At 39.9% G+C, this 22,299-nt stretch overlaps 1 protein-coding gene across 2 annotated transcripts; it reads right to left on the bottom strand.

The window, feature by feature from the left end:
• Nucleotides 1-5,897: 5,897 nt before the first annotated feature.
• On the bottom strand, nucleotides 5,898-20,325 carry LOC100978318 (glycine N-acyltransferase-like protein 1). 2 transcript variants are annotated; one of them, XM_034932668.3, is made up of 6 exons: nucleotides 20,202-20,325; nucleotides 15,136-15,255; nucleotides 14,336-14,443; nucleotides 7,408-7,534; nucleotides 6,951-7,128; nucleotides 5,898-6,694 (listed from the first exon to the last, which is right to left on the bottom strand). In XM_034932668.3, exons 2-6 carry the CDS (start codon nucleotides 15,211-15,213, stop codon nucleotides 6,277-6,279), a joined length of 909 nt encoding a protein of 302 aa, XP_034788559.1. In that variant the 5' UTR covers nucleotides 15,214-15,255; nucleotides 20,202-20,325; the 3' UTR covers nucleotides 5,898-6,276. The 2 variants fall into 2 exon arrangements, with proteins under 2 accessions (XP_034788559.1, XP_057155137.1); XM_057299154.2 differs by lacking the exon at nucleotides 20,202-20,325 and having other exon boundaries at nucleotides 15,233-15,255.
• Between the last annotated feature and the right edge of the window lie 1,974 nt (nucleotides 20,326-22,299).

The following is a 22,299-nucleotide window of genomic DNA, read 5'->3' as shown; positions in this document are numbered from 1 at the left end:
CCCTGCTCCAGAATGTAAGCTTCAAGAGGGGCAGTGAAGAGTTCTTAACACCCCTCACTGACTGAGAAACAGTTGGGGATCGAGGGAGACAGCTTTGCCTGGTACATCCTGAAATCCCCTGAGGTGGGGGAGGAAGTTGAGGGATCAGGAAATGTCCATTCATTTTATGAACTTGAAGTTGGGTTAAACACTATTGTCTTCTGTGACATTTGTTGTTAATCTCAACCTGAAACCCTCATCGCTAGTCATCCACTTCTTACTAGCTTTGTGACCTTGAATGAAGGTTCAAGTTTTCCTTCTTTCTTTGCACCTCAGTTTCCTTATGTATTAAGAGAAAAAAATTAAATTTGTTAAGCCTAAAATGTGGGGTCGTAGGGCATCAATCCCCTGAGGGTAAAAGAAAAATATTTGTGGATATATAAGACTTCAGAAGTTATATTCTTGTGAGGATCAAAGAAAGGTATTTGTGAATTTGAGAGTCTTCAGCTATCATATAAGTAGCATAATTACACGCAGAAAATATTGGAGAAAGAATTTTAACAAATCAAATGGGAACAGAGATCTCAAATAGGAGCAGATAAAAAGGAGAAGAAACAGTGGTGAGCCAAAAAAAATCTGACAAATTTTATGTAGACAGTTAACTCTGAATGGACAATGATAGACTCTACAGGAATGTGTATAAAAGTTTTAAAGAAGAATTCTTTAAATAGAAGCGACACACCACAAGGAAAATTCTATGACACCTGGAAATAAAACATCCAGGGATTGGGCTCAGGGGGATGAGGGGTAAAAAAATAAAAGCATTTTGTATCACTTAGCACACTCATCTGGATGGGAGGAGGCAGCAAAACAGGGAAATGAATCTATTGGAAGATGGCATCTTATTGAGGTGTGGGAGAAAAAGTGGAATAGCTGGCACTTTATTTTATATAATAGTAAAGAAATTTGTGCTCAATTATGAGCAATAGAAGCATATACTAGTGGTTGAATAAAAAGTTAATAAGGGAATATGATGGATAAGTCAGTTAATAAGAGAATTTGGTGGATAAGTGAATTAGTAAGAGTCCACAGTGGAGGCAATTTCCCTGTTTATAAAATGTTATCTTTTGAATATACACAGGATATACTTTTCGAAAGAAAAAAATATATATGGGGGAAACAATTTTCACTCATCCTCTAGACACCCAGTACTTTTCCAGAGATAATAGGTTGCTATACAAGCATAATTCCTTTTCAATATATTTTTCTAGCAACTAAGAAATTCAGGATTTGTAATTCTAATAAAAAGAGTGCTGATCTGGGCTGAAATGAAAAGTTTTACCTTAGATATATGTCTCATAAATAATTTTTATAAAGTCAGGGAATATCCTTAAAAAGCAATTACCAAGGCTGTACAACACATGAGTTTGAAGGCACAGGGAGATTAAGATTTAGAATAAATTTAAGTGAGATCTAGGGCCAAAGAATAGCAGGATGGTGTGTTTGTGTGTGTGTGTGTGTGTGTGTGTTGGTTGGGGCAGGTGGGAGGCTTTGGAGTTTGCCTATAGACTGCTAGTGAGGTGCTATCATCTCTAGGCCTTGGTAAGTCCTTGCAAAGACACACAGTTCTGAAAGGTTGGCACCGGTGTAGGTTTTTAAATATTTTTGTTATCCACAGGGTGACCCTGGACACCATTACAAAAATTTAAAAATTTCACCCCTAGGCACACAGATTACCCTTCTCGTGGTGGCATGGCAAGGCTTGATTTCCAAGAGTTTCTTTTGGACTGTCGTTAATTTTTCCCTTTAAAAACAGGAGCTCCTTCGTGGTGACAAAGGAAGGAGGAAATCATCCCTTCTAACCTACTTTGTCGTCTTCATTCCAAGAACTCTAGAATGGCACAGCACGTTTGGTTTTGAAACCTGTGGAATTTTAGTGCTGTCCATTCTCCCAAGTGGATGCCTTTAGTGAAGGTAAAAGGAAAGACTGTTTTCTGTGTCAAGGGAAGATTCATATGCAAATCCCAAGACTCAGATGTTATTTCAGAAGAGTTGGTGTCCATAGTAAAGTAGAACTGGCCCAGGCTTATCTGCCTGAAAGGGCAACTGTTTGAGGTAGAGGGAACTGGCAGAATAGGAGGGGTGGAATCTTCCTGGGAGAAAGTAAAAAGAATTCTAGGTGGAGAGGAGATCAAGATGTGAACCAAACACATGTCTTCTAAATTACTATAGGAAATGTTGGAAAGGACTTTAGAACAAACAATAAATATGTCATAGGAGGAAAACAAAGAGAAGTCTTTGGGCCAGAAATAGAAACTGTTAAAAACAAAACAACAACAACAAAACATAAAAATAAAAAAAAAAACACCTTTAAGTTTGAAAATGACAGAAGTTAAGAAGTGGAAAGTTGCATGGGATATGCTTTTATTGCGGCCTCTCTGATAAACCATTCCCCAGTCCATCTTTGTATCCTTGCTTGTCCTAAGCAGCATGGTAGCAGCCGTGGCATTCATCAGGCTAAAGTGGTCATTTTTGGCACTTGGGCTAGAGATGGCAGTGAAGCAGAATCATTTGGGTAAATGCCAGAGGCTTTTTGTCTCACAATAAGGAAATTGAAGATGTAGACACAGAAGGAGTGGATTTAAGAGTGGAAGGTTAATAGGCAAAAGAAAGAAGAGAGAGTTCCCTGTGCATTGGAAGGGTGCCTGAGCGGGTTTCTGGGTTTGGGGCAAGTTGCGGCTGGTTTTATAGATGAGCTTGAGGAGCCAGTGTCTGATTTACACAGGGCTCAGAGGGTTGGTTGGACCAGGTGTGAATGCATGAAGAGGCTGGCCATCCCATCCTAATCTTTTATTATGCAGATGGGGTCTCTATCTGGCCAGCGCCATGTTGCCTGAACACTTGAAGGCAAAGAAAAGGGAAGAAGAGGCAGGGCGCCGTAGCTCACGCCTGTAATCACCGCACTTTCTGAGGGCGAGGAGGGTGGATCACGAGGTCAGGAGTTCAAGACCAGCTTGGCCAAGATGGTGAAACCTCGTCTCCACTAAAAAAAATACAAAAAAAAAAAAAAAAAATTTAGCCGGGTCTGTTGGTGGGCGCCTGAAATCCCAGCCACTCAGGAGGCTGAGGTAGAGAGCTGCTTGAACCCGGGAGGCAGAGGGTGCAGTGAGCCGACATCACCCCACTCCACTCCAGCATGGGCAACAGAGCGAGACTCCGTCAAAAAAAAAAAAAAAAAAAAGAAGAGGAAACCTCCATGTTGAACATGCGAGTATGCCTGGCTTCCAAGTATCCCTTTTCTATTGGCATAGGTGCCGGCATTCCCCTTTGCAAGTTTTAGCTTGCTTATCTATGCTTGCAGCTGATTTTTCAGGCTGATTGTTGTTAGAAAACAAAATTAGATGGGGGCTGCTTTTTTATTAAAAGGAAAACCTTACCAACGACTCCCTTACACACACTAACTGCCTAAATAATTGATTTTTTTAGCTCCTGTATCAGCAGTGCTTGCCCCTGATAGATGATGATCATGGGGGGACCAGGAGCCTCTAGACTTAGAGAACTTTCCCCACCCTCCCTGTGGAGTGTTTACCTCCCCAGCACCCCCTGCTGGTCAGTTTGACAAACAGATGAACAGAAGTTCTCAAATACACAGTAAGCAGATAACCCCAACATCACCAGAAATATCAACTTGTGATGGCATTTTGTCAAGTTGTCTTTGTTATCGGCAACATCTGTTGCTTTCTGAGGGAAGTATTTTGAGTTCTCCTACTGAGACTGTGGATTTGCCTATTTCTTTTTGTATGTCTGTCAGCTTTTGCCATATGTATTTTGTAGTTGTGTTGTGAGGAAGATTCATGACTTATCTTGTGGGAGAATTCTGTATTTAGCAGATTTTCGTCTTAAGTTCTGTTTTGCTTAGTATTGATGTTATTACTTTGCTTTTTCAGTTTCAAAATCATTTAGTATATCTTTTTCCTTTCTTTTAGCCTTTGTGTTTTTATTTCAGATGTACTTTCTTATGTACTGACTGTGATCCCCAAATTCATATGTTGAAGTCCCAACTCCAAATGTATTTGGAGGTGGGCCTTTCAGACGTAATTGAGTTTAGATGACGTCATGAGGGTGGAGCCCCCATGATGACACTAAGTCCTTCTAAGAAAAGGAAGAGAGTCTGAGCCCTCCTCTACACCATGTGAGGGCACAGAGAGATAGCAGCCATCAACAAGCTGAGAGAGGAGGACTGAGAATGAAACCTACCTCGCCAGAACCTTGTCATATCCCTTCCCGGTTTCCAAACGAGTGAGAAATCAATTTCTGTTGTGTAAGCTACTCAGTGTATGAAACTTTGTTATGGCAGCCAGAGCAGATTAATGCATGCTTCTTGGACTTTGTTTTTAACTCAATATGAAAAACATATGTTTTAATAAAAAAATTACCCCATTCATTTGTATTGTGTTTACTGATAATTTTGGACTTATTTTTGCCATATTTAAGAAATCCTCCTTCCTCTTTCCCATGCTTTCTTGTGTTTTTTTAATCCAAGTGGATGATAAGGTTTGGGAATCACTATCGTAACAGGACCATGAAGGGCTAGATAAGGGAAGCTGGCTTGCATTCAGGGAAGGGGCAGAGGAGGGAAGCTGCCAGCTGGGCTGAGCTAAGATGACCTGAGCTTACAGACCCTGGATGAGCATCCTCTTCTGGATACAGGACCTGCCTGAGGCACCATTTTGAAATAGGCAAATTTTATTTGCTTTGTCTTCTTTCATCATCTTTATTAGCTTTTGCATCTTGAGTGAAAAATATAGCTGTTTTCATATTACCCCAAGTTCCTGAGTTTATTTTTTATGTAAGAATGTTCCAACCTTTGAAATCCCAAATGACATGTTTCCTCTCTTTCTCAGACCATGCTTTCATTTCAGTCAATGTAACAAATCAGCCAGGTCTTAGGAGTTTAGAAATCTGATTGGATTGATTCATACTAAGCGGTAACAGATCTACCACAGCCTTCTAAGATGAAGTTTTTAAAAAATGCTCCATGACCTACACAATTCTTTAATTGCTGGAATTGCACACTTTAAAATTGCATCAAATATAAACATTCAATTTTGTGGAAGTTTTGTTTTTTATGGAGAAATGAAAATAGGTGTTTCTTAATACTGGCAGACTTTACTCCCAAAGCCAATTCTATTAAAGTATCTTTTCTGCTTCAAATCTAGACTATCAGAAAGAATGAAAATGCCAATTATTTATTTATTTATTTTTTATTTTTTATTTTGCTATAGCTGCAATTTTCACAGTAATCCAAGTTCCAATGGCAGGGTGGCAGAGTGGAACCAAAAGAGGCCAAGTTTTGTTGGTGAAGTGTAATTATTTTTTAAGATCAGGTATTCAGAATTGTAGTATCAGTGTTCAGTTAGGAAGTTCTTATGATAGTGCATGGCACATGTCCTTTCCATCATCTGCATTTTCTGCTTTTTTTGTCTGGCTCACTTCTACTCACTCTCTAATCCTCACCTTAGTGGTCACTTCTCCCCGGAATGTCCCTGACCCTTTATGATAGCAGTGGTGCAAACACCAAAGGCTGAACTTACAACCAGACTCGCAGGCAACACCTTGCCTTGTGCCACGCTTCAATCATGAAGAGGATGTGAGAAAGAGTAGGAGCAAGGAGACACAAAAAATGGCATTTCCATAGCAGAGGCCCCCAAGGCCAGTCCATTTGATTCTCTGGATTTCTTTTCTGTACAACAGTGATGGAAGGTAGCCTGGGAAAGCCATTCGTCTCAGGCTTCACCTTGGATACCTTTCTACTCACTGAACTAAGAGACTGATTCCATTCTTTAGTGTACCATTGCCTCATAAATCCAGAAATAGCAGGGACATTCATTTTTGATAAAGTATCCATACAGATTAGGTTTATTCTATTGAAAATTTTATTAAAATCCTTCATTTATCTTCCAGATAGTAGATTCTATTAACCAAGTTGCATAAAGAGTACTGATTCCCAGAGGTAAGAACTGAGCCTGGCTTTCTAGTTACATGTTTACTGGTAACCCCGTCTTTCCCTATAACACTTAAGCATATTTAAAGAATATACCCTCCCCTGCCTCCAGCCAGGATTGTAAGCTCCTCAAGAGCATGGCTGTGTCTTTTAACATCAAGGCTCCAGGTGAGAAGAGTTCCTGCTGTATTATAAGTGCCCAATATGCATTTGTAAGTGAAGAAATCTATTCTGTGGTGTCTGCTTTAATATTAAGAGATGGCTTGGCAGAGATTACTAAGCAGCTTCATTGTCTAAAATGGAACTAGATTCTGTGGGTAGCAGGTCCATTGGTGCCACTCACAGGAGGCTTCAAAGAAACCAAACTGCCCCACAAATCTGCGGGAGTCTTCATTTTCTTCCAACACAGAGATGTAAAATGGAATATTCTTCTGACGCAGATATTTCATGTATCGCACCATCACTCGTGCCATGTTGCCTGTCCTTCGGTATTTTTCCATGCTGTAGGCCATTCCTACTTCACAAGAAGGGTCCATGGTTACCCATGAGACCGGGACTCCCTCTGGGCCGAGCATACAGGCTGCTGGCAGGTCTTCTATGCAGCGCTTGATGTAATGCAGGCTCCTCTCATTCTTCCCTCGCTTCCAGTTGTCATTTACCAGCCCAGAATAAGAGACATCCAGCTGGGCATACTTAAAGTTGGGAGTTTCACTGTAGACAACAAAAAGAAAGACAACAACTTTCATCCCCAATCCTGTAATTTCTAGGTGCCATCCCAATCTAGAGATCCCAGGAACTCTTCTTGTTTAAAGACTCACCATTGCAAAGTTTTGGATCTTGAACTTTGACAACCTTTATTCATCCCAAGGAATGAATTCATCCTCTCTTCATTCCAAAACTGATTTATGTGAATTACAAAAATGTACAAGGAATCGCAATTATAAATGATCAGCACATGTTTTTGTACCTTTCAAATTCATCATCTGGGTGGCCTGTCTCAGCCCAGCTTCCAAGCTTGCTTTTACTGGAGGCATTGAGCTTCAGAATATCTTCCGTAACCAAGAGGAGTGCTCTCGAATGCTCTACTGTCACTGACTTTGAAAATGTAGCCACTCTTATCCCCTCACCTAAACTTTCTTGAAAACCTGGGAAGAAAGCCAAGAAAGCAATCTTGTCAGACATGGAGTTCTCTACTTACACTGCTCCCACCTGATTAATACCTCAGTGCTTAGCAGTTCTCAAACTTGAGTTTACACCACAGTCAGATGGAGTCCTTGTCACACCACAGATTGCTCCACCTCTCCCAGTCCCCAGAGTTTCTGTGAATTTACATTTCTAATGAGCCCTCAGGTGATGCTAATGCTGTTAGTTGAAGACACAATTTGAGAAGCACAGCTGCTTGCCCATTTCTTCAGACTCGTTACCTTGGATTTGGAGTCTCTGTTTCCAGTTTACGATCTCACAATTTTTCAAAACTTCTTCTGATTTTTGAGGCTCTTTGGAGAACATACGATATACGTTTGTGTATGAATCCATGTCATCAGTCATCTCCTGTATTGGATGATGTAAGATCAGGTCATTCCCTTGAACTTTTTCTTCACCTCTCACTGGTTGCAATTATCAGAAAAATGAAAGTTCAAAAGAAAATTTTAACTGTGGCCCATGATGGCTGCAGTTGGGCACATCGATAATAAAACCTAGGCCTATAAGCTACCGCTGACCTCTTACCTGTGTAACTGGAGTTTGTTAAATATTTAACACTGACAAGTATTGGTTATAAACCTCCTTATCACATGCAGAACTAAGACAGGATGAAATCAGTCACCCTCCACCAGGCCTTAAGATGCCTCACCTTTCTCCCTACCCACTCAACTGCACACTTACCTTATTTTATGTACAGCATCACCAAGCACCCAGCAGAATAAAAAAATGCAACAATTGCTTCTCTCCCTGCTTCTCTTACCACCTGTGCCAAACGGATACTCCTGTTATATATACTGTGCCCCAGGTAACCTACTGTGGGACACATTCTGGGTTGTACTGAGTTTGTGTTGTTAAGAGTTAAGTCCTTAAACTTGGCTCAAAATAAATTTAACTGTGATTTCTCTAATTTTTAGTGCCTACTGTTTCACCAGACACCTAGAGTCAATAGTGTCCTAGAATCTACGGTGTCCAGGGCTTGAGCAAGATACTTTAGTGAATATAAACATTAACGAGACCTTGCCTTTTCTCAAGCCTACAGGATATCAGCCTATTTGAAAAGTGACACTGGCTTTACACCCAGAAGCCCACAAAATAGAATGATGTAACTGAATTTTTTGGTAGCTCTCTGGGTAATTTATGTGGTGTTAGACTCTTGGGTTTGAAAGAAAGAGACTCGTGATCCCATTCTGGCATGACAGAAACTTCATTGGAAGATGAGGATGTTTCTCTGGGGAAATATAAACAATAAGTGTGAGCGTTTTAGCAGTGAATGTATTAATATTATGTTGGAAATTGTATTGCTAAAGAGTTAAAGAGAAAATAGTGTAATTAATTTAAAGAAACCTTCAAGAATTTCAGGGTGCTTTTATAAATGCAAGTTCCTGAATATGGTCAAACCCAAAACATCAGTGAATTTAGAAGAGTAGATGTTTTAAAAGACCTGATTTTAAAAGAATGACCAAAAATAGCCAAGTAAATAGTCAAGGAAATATATAAAAGAATATCAAAGTAAACTAGAAAATAACAAATGGAACAATTTGTAAAAATGAAAGCTATAAATAATGAAATGGAGAACAAGACATAGTGCAAAGGATATATAAAGCCAAAAGTTCATTTTTAAATGGCAAAAACAGAGAGAGAAGAAGAAAGAGAGAGATAAACTTCTGGTAAGGCATTTATTAAAAGAAATACAAGAGAAAGAGAAAAAAGCAAAAAAAAAAAAAAAAACAGACTGTAAGCTATGAGAACAGAAACAGAAGAAACAGAGAAAAGAACAAAAGACTTCTAATAGAAGATTACATACTACTCCAAGGCAAGATATTTACTGATATAAGAAATGGATGTTAACCCTCAAGAATAAACTATCAATATTGACTTGCAAAAAAATAGAAATCCTGAACAAACTAATAGAAAATATCAGAAATTAAATTAAACATCTACCTTTTAAAAAGTAGACAAGAGTTATGGCCTCCAGCTTCAGCCATGTTGCTACAAAGGACATGATTTTATTATTTTCTATTGGTGTGTAGTATTCCATAGGAATACATGTACCAAGTTTTTTTTATCCAGTCTACCTTTGATGATCACCTGGGTTGATTCCCTGTCTTTGCTATTGTGAACTGTGTAGCAATGAACATACAAGTGCATGTGTCATGTTGGTAGAATGATTCATTTTCTTTTGGGTATTTACCTAGTAAAGACATTGCTGGATCAGATGGCAACTCTGTTTTAATTTCTGTAAAAAATTTCCAGACTACTTTCCACAGTGCAATAATCCTAAGCAAATTACTGCTGTAACAGAAAATCAAATATCACATGCTCTCACTCATAACTGGGAGCTAAGCATTGACCACACATGGGCATAAATGTAGGAACAATAGACAGTGTGGACTACCAGAGGGTGGAGTAAAAGGGGCTGGGTTAGAAAACTACCTATTGGGTACTATGCTCACTACCAGGGTGATGGAATCTGTCCATACTCCAAGAATCAGCATCATGCAATCTTCCCATGTAACAAATCTGCACATGTACCCCCGTATCTAAAAAGAATGTTGACATTAAAAAATAAAATGTAGCCAAAATCAGATTATTTTACATTTAAATTCTACATAAGCCAAAAACAAACACATGATTTTAATAGTAGACTTTGGTAACAGATGAAAAGATCCTAATGCCAAATCTGGTAAGGAAATAACAAAAAGAGAGTTATGACCACATTCCCTTATGCATGCAGATACAAAAATTATGAATAAAATATTCAGTAGCATATACAAAAAATGTGAATATGAACAGTTGGTTTTAGAAAGGCCAGAATGGCTTTGATTGGAAGGTCTTTTAGTGTAATAAATTAGAGGAGAAAAAAATTACATGAGTGTATAAATTGCCAAATAGAAAAGACAAAAATTAAATAACATAAAATTTACCCTCCATTCTAAATATAAGTTCTATGAAAGTAGGAGCAACAGGAAAATGCTCTAAACCTGCAAATACATAATCAAATGTAATTCCAAATGTAAGCTTTTATAGCTATTTAAAATCAGGGATGAGACAAGTATAGAACTATTATTATTATTAGTTGGAATTGTTTCCTTAGGTTGCATATTATGCAATAATGCAAGAAACTAAAAACCCATACAAATACTGGCAAAGCAGCAGCAAATTACTTTGTTTGTAGATTACAGTATTACACATTTAGAAAATCCAAGAGACTTTGACAAAAAAACAAAACAAATAATGCCCCACACAAACAGGATTTTAAACAATAGTGGGACATATGTGGAAATCAAGACTACAAATACAAAGCAATAACAAAATAATAATGCTCCGAAATATAACAGGAAAATAATTTAATAATCTTAACAAATAGTATAAAATACCTAAGGGTAAACTTAATGGAAAAATCACTTAGTTTATCACAGGAAAACACTAACATTTTACCAGATGGCATAGAATGCAAACTGAAAAAAGTGAGAAAAAGACCATATTTCTTGATGAAAAAATTTAGTGTCACAAAAACATTAATTCTTCCAAAATTGTCGAAAAATGCTCCTCCAATACCAATCACAACTCCAATAGTTATTTGGGGTAGTTGGTGGGGAACTGGAATAATTAGTTTATGTTCATATAGCTATTAAGTTTATAAGAAATAGGAAAGTAAAAAAAGATTGGTGAAGGGTGATTTGCTTTATTAGATATTAAAATTTACCACAGAAACAATGAAATAGCATGAGGAAAGACTATAAAAAATATAGAAACAGATACAAAAATATATAACATGTTATACGACAAAATAGACATTTATATTTCAGTAGGGAATGACTTATTTAAGAAATGGTACTAACATAATTAGCCAGCCATAAGGAAGATTAATATAAAAGAATGTTAATTCATGCTATTCAAAAATATATTCCAAATAGAATGAAGTTTGCAATGTCAAAAGTAACAATTAACTCACTGTAAGACAAAATGAGAAAACAGTTGTATGATCTTCGAGTAGCAAAAATCTTCCTAATTATTAACTAAAAAAACCCAAAACCTCAGAAGTCATAGTGAAAAAGATAATATATTTGATTACATGAAAATAAAAAATTTCTTAATGTCAAAATCTCCATCAATAAAATAGAAAATAATTATAAATTGGGCAACAAATTTGTAGCATACACCTTTTTTTAGTATCCCTAGTATCCAAAACACTTACAAAATTTTAAGAATGACACAAAACCCCAGTGTAAAAGTGGTCAAAGAATATAAACAGGTCAAAAGTAAACACCAAATGACCGAGAAACATGAAAATATAATATGTTCAATATCACTAGTCAGGGAAATGCAAATTAAATCTACAATAAGATGCCATTTTTCACCCACCAGTTTGGGATAAATTAAAAGAGGGATAATATTCAGTGCTCTTGAGAATGTGGGGAAACAATTCTTCCATACATTGCTAATAAAAATAAAATTGTGGAATCCTTTGGGAAGGTAATTTGGCATTGCCTGCTTAGAATAAGATAAACTGTAACTTGCAGATATTCCTTTTGGAAATCAGTTGTACTGAGAAAAATTTCCAGGATATAAAGATATGTATATGAAGATGTTTATTGAAGCTTGTTTGTAGTGGCAAAGAAGTATGAACAGTTTGAACCCAACAGCAGGAGAATGATTGACTAAATAGCACTGCATTGACTCTATGAAATGCTGCAGTTATTAAAACGAATACTTTAGTACTGTATTGATTCACCCAAAGTGATGTCCATATGTTAAAGGCAAATTAAGAGTGATGACAAAAGAGATCATCAGTGAATATCCCTCTGTTTATTTTTTTGTTTTGTTTTTTTTAGACGGAGTCTCGCTCCGTCGCCCAAGGCTGGAGTGCAGCGGCGGGATCTCAGCTCACTGCAAGCTCCGCCTCCCGGTTTCACGCCATTCTCCGGCCTCAGCCTCCCAAGTAGTTGGGACTACAGGCGCCCGCCACCACGCCCGGCTAATTTTTTTTTTTTTTTTTTTTTGTATTTTTAGTAGAGACAGGGTTTCACCGTGGTCTCGATCTCCTGACCTCGTGATCCGCCTGCCTCGGCCTCCCAAAGTGCTGGGATTCCTTCTGTGTATTAATATGGGCAAGGACACTGATTACACCAAGGGGTAGGAAAGGAGGAGAGGAGGGGAGGGAAGGTAAGAGGTTATTAACTTTTTAAAATCATGTTGGATTTTTTTACTTGTATAATCAACATAGATTATCTTTGTGATTAAAAATCAACAATGAAAAAATTAATTTTTTTTCTAGATAAATTCTCCTGCATCCCACCCTGAAAAGCTCTTATTCAAAATCAGATTGACTTTCAATACTGAAAGAAACATGGTATGCTATGGAATCAGACTAGGTGAATGCACTTCCAAGTAAATTGCAGCATATTTCATTCTTTCCTTTTTGTTTTTTTTGGTCTTATATGTGTGGTGTGGGACTTTTATATTTTCATATTTTTGTTTATTGACTCACTATAAAAACTAACTTTGTTCAAAGCAATGCATACATGAAGGTATGGCTTGATGCTATAGTTACGTTGCTAAAATACATATAATAACTACAAAGTTACTGAAGTAAAAGGAACTATTTGACTTCCTACAGTTATCTAGCATACCACACTTTGAAGAAATTGGACCATTGATTAAATAAACTAAACATTAATCTTTGATCCCAAATTGTCAGGAAGCCAGGAGATCAAAAGAACATCCCTAAGGAAGGTGTTAGGCTCAGCCTGGTTCCCATCCCCTTTACCCCTTTGTTCCTCAAGCTAGGGTCACTTTGTCACTTTCTGCATCCGAATCCTGACCCAGTTTGCAAACTAGTCTTGACCTGGTGTGGCTTATTATTATTTGGGGGCTCAGCGTTTACACCTACATGAAGTTGGGCTGGCAATGAGGCTTCAGTTTACTAACCAGATGTGTATGAAACACACAAACACAAAGGGGAAGTATTTAGGAAAAAAATACACCTAGGTTTGTGTTACCATTTCAGCTCCATCATTTATTCCTTGTGTGTCCTCAGCCAATAATGGCTAATTATTGTAAACACTATTTACAGTTATGTGCTATGTACTAAGTGTTTAACATACAGTATCTCATTTAAACTTTGTGTAATCCTCTGAAGAAGATCCTCTTATTTTCCCCATTTTAACAGATGATGAAACTCACAGAAGTGCTATGGTTATATAGCTAGTAAAAGTGGTAGAGTCCACTGCACTTGAATTCAGACTGGGCAATGCTTTAACATCAGGAATCCAGCCGCTACATGACTTAATATTTCTCAATGTTGTTTCCTTATCTGTAAATTGGAGATATTAATGCTCACTTCATAAGATTGTTCTGATGATAACATTCACTAACGAGAGAAGTGCTTCCACATAGTTGACACACAGTAATTATGAGTCCCTTCCCTGGTTCCTAAGAAGTAACTTTTTTTTTTTGAAAAACAAAACAAAAACAACAGGGTCTCAGTCTGTTGCCCAGGCTTCAGTACAGTGGTGTGATCTTGGCTCAATGCAACCTCGACCTTCTGGGGCTCAAGCCATCCTCCCACCTCAGCCTCCTGAGTAGCTAGGAGTATAAACATGCACCACCATGCCCTGCTAATTTTGTTTATTTTCTGTAGAGATGAGGTCTCACTATGTTGCACAGGCTGGTGTCAAACTCCTGGACTCAAGTGATCCTCCTGCCTTGGCCTCCCAAAATGCTGGGATTACAGGTAGAAGACACCATGCCTGGCCCTGAGAGGTAATTTTACTGGTAGACTTATGCCTTGGTTTCTGTTTCTAAGCCACTGTTCTGATATCTCAGACACCCAACTTTCCCTGTAAATTGGCCTCCTTTCAGCCCCTGCAGGTGACCCCTGCCACCTCATAGGGCCCTTAATCTGTGAGTGTCAGCCTTGTCCTTTTCCTCCCCTTCCTCCTCCACCCCCTTTCCCAGAAGAGTCCTATGCTTTACACGAAGGGTGGGAACACGTCGCACTCATGCAAGGTGCCCAGTACTGAAGGAGTGTTTTAAAATACTCACGTTTCCTTTCACCCTATAAAAGCAGCCATGGTGTCTGAACTGTTCAGTTCCTCAGGCCCTGTGGACCTGCCTGGCTCCACCAGTCCCTGTCTGTGTGCCTACCTGCTTTTGAGGCCGGATAATAACCATCTGATATTCAGGCCAGGAATCCACGAGCACCTCCATGTTGAAGGGGTTCCCGTGATTGATGTGATACACAGAGCCATACACCTGAAGGAGGGATGAAAGGGACCAGGAGAGGTTGAGATCCCCAGAGATGAGGATCTGGTTGTGAAGAGGAAGATAAAAATGGAGATTAAGAGAAGGTACTGAGACCAAGTCAGTGATGGTGAGATGAGCAGTATGGTCCTGGAGAGGACCATACTGATGGACGTGAAGTTACCAGCAAGCAGGCAGAACTCACAGGTAGGACTGTCCTTGTGATACCAAAGAGCTACTGTGTACTAGCTGGGCACTTGGCAATGCTCTTAGCATTTATATTGTATAGATTTATTCAGTGTCCATAGCAACTTTAAGAGGTAGGTGCTAACGTTATTCCCATCTCATTGATGGAAAAACCAAACGTAAAGTCAGAGAAAGGGAAAGAAACATCCACAAAGCCATCTGACTAGAAAATGGCAGCCTTGGAATGCATATCCATTCAGACAGGCTCCAAACCATGTTCATAGCCACCATGCTCCACTGCCTCTCCAAATGAGTGGCAAAACCTGCAGAGTGGACCTAGCTGCCTCTTCCCAAAGAGAAGCAGCAGCTCTTGATATGCAGCCTGTGCCCCCAGTCCCATCCTGTTTCCCAGCTCCAACCCTCTGCAAACAGTCAGGAAGGACTAGAATCACAAGCCTGCTATTTTCTCATGCTCAACACCCCTACTCCCATACCCTGACCTCCCACTGTTCCCTGACCTTCAGGGACTCAGGGATGCTCCTGGCCAAGGATTTGTATAGGGCCAGCAGCTTATGGGAGTTATTCAGTAGGATCATTCTGTGGGATGCTTCAGACCTTGAGACCTTGAAGAAGAAACTCTGAAAAGATAAGAAATGAAGGGAAAATGTTAAGGAAACAAATGAATTTAAAATGCACTTTATACATCTCCATTCAAGTAACACCAAATCTCAGAGGGACTAAGTAAATTTCTCAAGTTCTTAGAGATAAATGCCAGAGTCAGATTTTGAAACCATATATGAATGGCTCCAAAACCCATGCCCTTCCTCCCTTGTGGAAAGAATTAAAAGTGAATATTAAGAGTTCTGTGAGCTTCCCAAATGCCTGTAACAGAACACTCCACCACTACCATCATAAGTTTTTTCCTGTATTTTGGTCATTATATGCCTGAGAATTCTTCTTTCATCTGCAATAGAAAATATCAGCCCTCTAAGAACAGGTATGACTAAAAAACTTGGAGCAGGAGTAGGCGTAGATTTTCTTTAGTTTCTCAGGGCCAAATATTTCAAACCTACGGCCATTTTGGAACTTATCCCAGTTTCATTACAAAAATTAAAAACAGATAGAAAAATTTTAACACATATCTGTAAACTTTTGTTGAAATATCATTCAGAATTCTTAGAAATGTGCCAATAATTTAACAATAACTTGGAGAAGGTGATCATCACAACTGATAGGTTCAAAGCTTAGGCTGATTTCAAATTTTAGTTCCATCTCATACTTCTTTGTTAAGTTGCTTAACCAATCAGAACCTCAAAGTGTTTTCTCACAACTTTGGAACTGGAAATTAGAATGCATGTTTTCCAAAGGATTGAGATTACACAATGTAATATGTATAAAATGCATAGCATTATGCCTGGAATAAAGTAAGAACAAGTTTTAATATATGTTAGTTTTTTTAATTGACTTCATATTAATCAACATGTCATATAGAGATTTAGCAATTATATTCAATGATGTAAAAATAATTAAAAATGTGAAGAACTTACAACAAAATTAATGTAAGAGAAGGAACCCACGAATCAGATATTTGAAACAATCATTTGCAAATCAGTTAACACAGATTTTTGAAATTTTTTATCCATGAAGTTAAAATAGTTAACAAATATGTGTTAAGTAATAGGCAAGGTGAAACATATTTTATCTTGTCTGGGGTCAAAGGCCTCAAAGTTAAACTATGTTCTGTAGCTAGATGAAGCAATGTTTAAACAAAGGCATCCTTTTGCAAGATCTCATAATTTCAGAATGTTTGAATACCCAAGGAACTTTTAGTAAATAAAACTGGATCTCTGACATGAGCCTATCCCCTGTCTGACTCTGCTGTTCTTGTAGCTGTCAAAAAAAAATGGTCTTTTTCTTCCCCCCATCTCCAAGTGCTTTCTTTGCTCTGTTTCTCACCTGATTTAACTAAAATTGCCCTTTCCCATACCCATGTGTTTCACTATTGTCTTCTCCTTTGAGCTTTTGGTCAAGATTTTAAAAGTTTTAATTCAAGATCTACCATGCTATATCACTCCCCGCAAAAAAACTTGTGTTCCATTTGCCCTGGGAACATTATATCCTGGGCTGATACATGAGAACAATCCCCACACCTATCAGCTGCCAATCTTTGTCCAAAATACCCCTCCTGTGCATTCCCTACTCCATCCCCTTGCAATGATCTTTGTTGAGGGCCTCTCCTCATACTTAATATTGCTCTTGTGACCCCACCCTGGCCTCAGCTTCTAACATCTACCCAAATAAAAGTGTTCTCTACCTGTATTCCTACCATCAACATTTCTTTTCTAAATCAGGAAGCTGCTAAAAACCTGGGGAGACCCCTCCCCACCTTCTTTAAAAAATCGTTGTAAAGGACACATAACACAAAACTAACCGTTTAACCATTTTTAAGCATACAATGCAGCGGTATTATATACATTCATGGTGCTTATCCATTTCCAGAGCCTTTTTGTCAACCTAAATGGCAACTATACCCATGAAATCACAATTACTCATTCCCTCTCTCCCTAGCACCTGGCTAGGGGTATATATATATATATAATATATATATATATATAAAATATATAATATATATTATATATATTTATATATTATATATATATATATTATATATTATATATATAATATATATATATTTTATATATATTATATATATATTTTATATATAATATATATATTATATATATAATGCCCCTATATATAATATATATATTTTATATATATATAATAACTTTTATTTTACTTTATTTCTCTAGGAATTTGCCTATTCTAGGTACTTCATATATCATGGAATCCTATGATATTGGTCCATTTGGGTCTGGCTTATTTCACTTAGCATAATGTTTTCAAGGTTCACATCTGTTGTATTATGTATCAGAATTTCATTCCTTAACTAAAATAATTTTTCATAATATATGGAAAATAAGTTTAATGTCCACTAAAGAGAAATTATAAATTTGTGAATGACAGTCTGTAAATATGAGTAGCACACAGTCAGTGGTCACTGTGAAGACTACAGAAAAGCAATTATAATGAATAATGGGTAAAAAATCAAAATATATAACTTTTACATATGTACCCAAATTATGTTTGCATGTGGACAAGGACTTGAAGGGAATAAATAAACATGAAAATTGTTTTTGGGTGGTGAAAGTATGTGTGATTTATTTCTTATTTAAGAATTTTCTGTCTGGGAGGGAGGTGGGGGGGTCAGCCCCCAGCCCGGCCAGCCGCCCCATCCGGGAGGGAGGTGGGGGGGTTAGCCCCCCGCCTGGCCAGCCGCCCCATCCGGGAGGTGAGGGGCGCCTCTGCCCGGCCGCCCCTTCTGGGAAGTGAGGAGCCCCTCTGCCTGGCCAGCCGCCCCGTCCGGGAGGGAGGTGGGGGGGTCAGCCCCCCGCCCGGCCAGCCGCCCCGTCCGGGAGGGAGGTGGGGGGGTCAGCCCCCCGCCCGGCCAGCCGCCCCGTCCGGGAGGGAGGTGGGGGGGTCAGCCCCCCGCCCGGCCAGCCGCCCCGTCCGGGAGGGAGGTGGGGGGGTCAGCCCCCAGCCCGGCCAGCCGCCCCGTCCGGGAGGGAGGTGGGGGGTCAGCCCCCCGCCTGGCCAGCCGCCCCGTCCGGGAGGGAGGTGGGGGGGTCAGCCCCCCGCCCGGCCAGCCGCCCCGTCTGGGAGGGAGGTGGGGGGATCAGCCCCCCGCCCGGCCAGCCGCCCTGTCCGGGAGGTGAGGGGCGCCTCTGCCCGGCCGCCCCTACAGGGAAGTGAGGAGCCCCTCTGCCCGGCCAGCCGCCGCCTCCGGGAGGGAGGTGGGGGGGTCAGCCCCCCGCCGGGCCAGCCGCCCCGTCGGGGAAGTGAGGGGCACCTCTGCCCGGCCGCCCCTACTGGGAAGTGAGGAGCCCCTCTGCCCGGCCAGCCGCCCTGTCCGGGAGGGAGGTGGGGGGTCAGCCCCCCGCCCGGCCAGCCGCCCCGTCCGGGAGGGAGGTGGGGGGGGTCAGCCCCCCGCCCGGCCAGCCGCCCCGTCCGGGAGGTGAGGAGCGCTTCTGCCCGGCCGCCCCTACTGGGAAGTGAGGAGCTCCTCTGCCCGGCCACCACCCCATCTGGGAGGTGTACTCAACAGCTCATTGAGAACGGGCCATGAAGACAATGGCGGTTTTGTGGAATAGAAAGGGGGGAAAGGTGGGGAAAAGATTGAGAAATCGGATGGTTGCTGTGTCTGTGTAGAAAGAGGTAGACATGGGAGACTTTTCATTTTGTTCTGTACTAAGAAAAATTCTTCTGCCTTGGGATCCTGTTGATCTGTGACCTTACCCCCAACCATGTGCTCTCTGAAACATGTGCTGTATCCACTCAGGGTTGAATGGATTAAGGGCGGTGCAAGATGTGCTTTGTTAAACAGATGCTTGAAGGCAGCATGTTCGTTAAGAGTCATCACCACTCCTTAATCTCAAGTACCCAGGGACACAAACACTGCGGAAGGCCGCAGGGTCCTCTGCCTAGGAAAACCAGAGAACTTTGTTCACTTGTTTATCTGCTGACCTTCCCTCCACTATTGTCCTGTGACCCTGCCAAATCCCCCTCTGCGAGAAACACCCAAGAATGATCAATAAAAAAGAAAAAAAAAAAAAAAAAAAAAAAAAAAAAAGAATTTTAGTTTGTACCATTGAGATGTTTTTATTTTTATGCAAGATTGAAAAAAACATGGAAGGCAATGGAACCATAGTTAAATATGAGAATTATGAAAACAGAATAAATGCTATATATTTTTTTCTTTTTTCCCCACAGTCCCATCAGCTATCAAGTTTCTTTATTTGTAGGGAGAAGGAAAAAGCTCCCCATGTCCCACAATTCTGTACATGCCTCATCCTGTCACCCAGAGCAGTCAACAGAGTGCAAGGCAGATTATTCCAAAAAGAATAGCAGTTGACATCCAATAGTGCCAAAACTGTTTTTAGTCAAAGAGACTTTACTGAGAGCCCTCATTTATAAATGTACTTGGCATTGTTGTTTAAATGCATTGGCATTGTTGTTCATTTGGAATGTTCCACTCTAAGTACCTTTAGTAACATTCTGCCATTTCTGTAAGACTTGGTATACAGTCCTAATGTATAAGCCAGAAGGAACTCAGTTTTCCAGAAATTAAGGATCCCATTTTTATCTAAAATATTGTCTTTATTCTTAGGTTCTCTTGATGAACTTAGCCAGTGATTTTTTTCCTACCTAGGCGCACAAAAAAAAAAAAGAACAGAAAAAAAAAAACAAAGGGGTAGAACACAAAAATCCCTGTGAATTTTCAAAAGCCAAATTTTATAACTCCTGCAACATTACTGCTTACTACCAGTTCCTTTCTGACCCAGTGAGATGTAAGAGGCCTCTAACTGGATCCAGGCCAGTTAATTCCAAGATCAAATCTGTTCCTAGACCCAGTCTGTTTCCTGTTGTGACTCCAAACCCAGTTTGGATCAGAAATTTGCTCCAAGCAACTCAGAGAGCTCGAAACACAAATGTGTGAAGCTCCAAAATGCGAGAGGGAGCTTACCTATTATCCTCACCCACTCTGAGAGATCAACGGACACAATTGGATCCTGCAGGTACCTTCCGTGTTCACTTCGCACTCCTGGGGATACTAGAAGCTCCACTTCAGATCCTGCTTCTGACACAGTCTGATAAAAGAAAAACTTCAGCTGAATTAAACTTAAAGGAGTTTCATTACGCAACAAACAATTCGTGAATCCGGCAGCCTACAAAATCACAGCAGATTCACCGAGGCTCCGGGGGTGCCTCGTGGTCAAAATGAATTTATAGACAAAAAAGGCAAAGTGATGTACAGGAACCAGAAATCAGGTACAGAAACAAAGAGATTGGTTACAACTGGGCGCTTGCCTTATTTGAACACAGTTTGAACATTCAGCAGTCTATGAGTAGTTGAAGTATGGCTGCTGGGATTGGCCAACACTCAAGTATTGTTACAGGTGCACACTACTAAATTAGGTTTTCAATTTTGTCTGATGATTAAGCTACGTTACAGTTTACCCACAAGGACTCAAATGAAGAAGTACAGAGTCCTTCTCAGGCTGTAATTAGTTTGTTTCAACAGTTTGTAGCAAAATTTATTGAAAGGATTGTCTATACATGCTATCTCCAATCCCCCTCCTAACCTCATCTAATTGGGTTTTTGCTGCTACCATTCTACTGAAACACTTTTTAAAACCATCAGGGATCTCTGTGTTATTAAATCCAGTGGTCAATTATTGCTTCTCATCTTAATAGATCATCCTTTAATGGACTTGGTTTCCAAGACAACACACTCTCTTGTTTTTTCTTTAACTTTACTGACTACTTTTTCTCAGTCTCCTCTGTGGACCCTTCTTTCCTCCCCAATTTCTTAATTTTGGATCACTTCAGAATTCCCGGTGATCCCATCTGGTCCCATAGCTTTAAAATCAATCTACCTGCCAATGACTAATACATTTAAATTACTACTCAAACTTTTTCCAAACTCAAGGCATATGTATCTAACGGCCTGTTTGACATCTCTTGGATTCCATCCAATAGCCATCTCAAACTCATTATGTCTCAAATCAATCTTCTTATCCACCCTCTCCACCCAGCCTACTTCACCTGTAGTCTTTCTCAACTTAGTTGATGGCAACTCCATTTCTTCACCTGTTCAAAGAAAAATTCTTGGAGTTATTCTTAAGTATCTTTTCCCCTCCCACTTTACATCCAATCCATTATGACATCCTGCTAATTCTGGCTGGGAGAAAATTCTTCATGGCCTCTCACATTTCTGTATGTCTTATGAGCAGAGACATTGACAGCCTTTTCTCCTGACTATCTTTTCAAGGATGTTTCTAAAGAGGACAGCTTGGAAGCTAGAGATATTGCTTTCTTCTGAAGCAGAGGGTAGGTCTGCTTACTGATCAGTATAAGAAAGATAATGTCCCCCTCTGGAGCAAAGTTCAGACAGGTTTGCTTGCAGTTCATTATGAAACATCCAGGTGACCTAAATTCAGGGTTCCTTGGCTGCAACACACATCTGTTGCACTTGCAACATTAATCTGCCTTTCTGTATTTCCTCTGTAGGACTTGTGGAGCAAGGATGACTGACACAAACACAAAAATCATTCTCCCTGTTGAATGAGTCATAAAACTCTGTCTTTGACCCAGAAAGCTTGTGTTATCTGTCAGCATTCATGAAACTTTGCCCCAAGTAGGGTAAACTTTTATATGCTTCACAGTTCTTAGCAGTCTTTTCTGGATGGAGAATGCCTTTAGTCTTCTGTCAATAACAAATGAGGATGCTCCTTTTAGAACAAAAGACAGATTTTGTCATGTCTTTGTGCAACTCCTGCAGCAACTCCCAATCTCATTTAGAGAAAGAGATACAAATTGTTTATAACAGTTCTCTAAGTTAGACTCCAGTCACCTCCCTGACATCTGTCCAGTCAGGTCCTAGACCTCACTTTCTTTGGCCTTTCTGCTTCAGGCACTTGGCCGTTCTTTTTCTTCTGCCTGCATTCTGTTTTCTTATTAGACCTATAAAAACTCTATTACCTTCTTTAAGTCTTCACCTAAAAGCCACCTGCTCAATAAGGCCTCCTTTGGCCATCCTATTAAAAATTACTACTCCTCCC

Source organism: Pan paniscus, chromosome 9 (assembly GCF_029289425.2).
Source record: "Pan paniscus chromosome 9, NHGRI_mPanPan1-v2.0_pri, whole genome shotgun sequence".
NCBI classification, from domain to species: Eukaryota; Metazoa; Chordata; class Mammalia; order Primates; family Hominidae; genus Pan; species Pan paniscus.
The sequence above is the reverse complement of the archived record's forward strand: the minus strand, read 5'-3'. Positions and strand labels throughout refer to the sequence as shown.

Excerpts from the sequence above, each read along its gene's own strand:
- LOC100978318 (XM_034932668.3), bottom strand. The coding sequence starts at position 15,213 with ATGATCCTACTGAATAACTCCCATAAGCTGCTGGCCCTATACAAATCC. Across the intron at positions 14,444-15,135 it reads GCATCCCTGAGTCCCTGAAG|GTGTATGGCTCTGTGTATCA; the intron begins GTCAGGGAACAG and ends TCCCTCCTTCAG. Across the intron at positions 7,535-14,335 it reads TTATCCGGCCTCAAAAGCAG|GAGATGACTGATGACATGGA; the intron begins GTAGGCACACAG and ends CATCCAATACAG.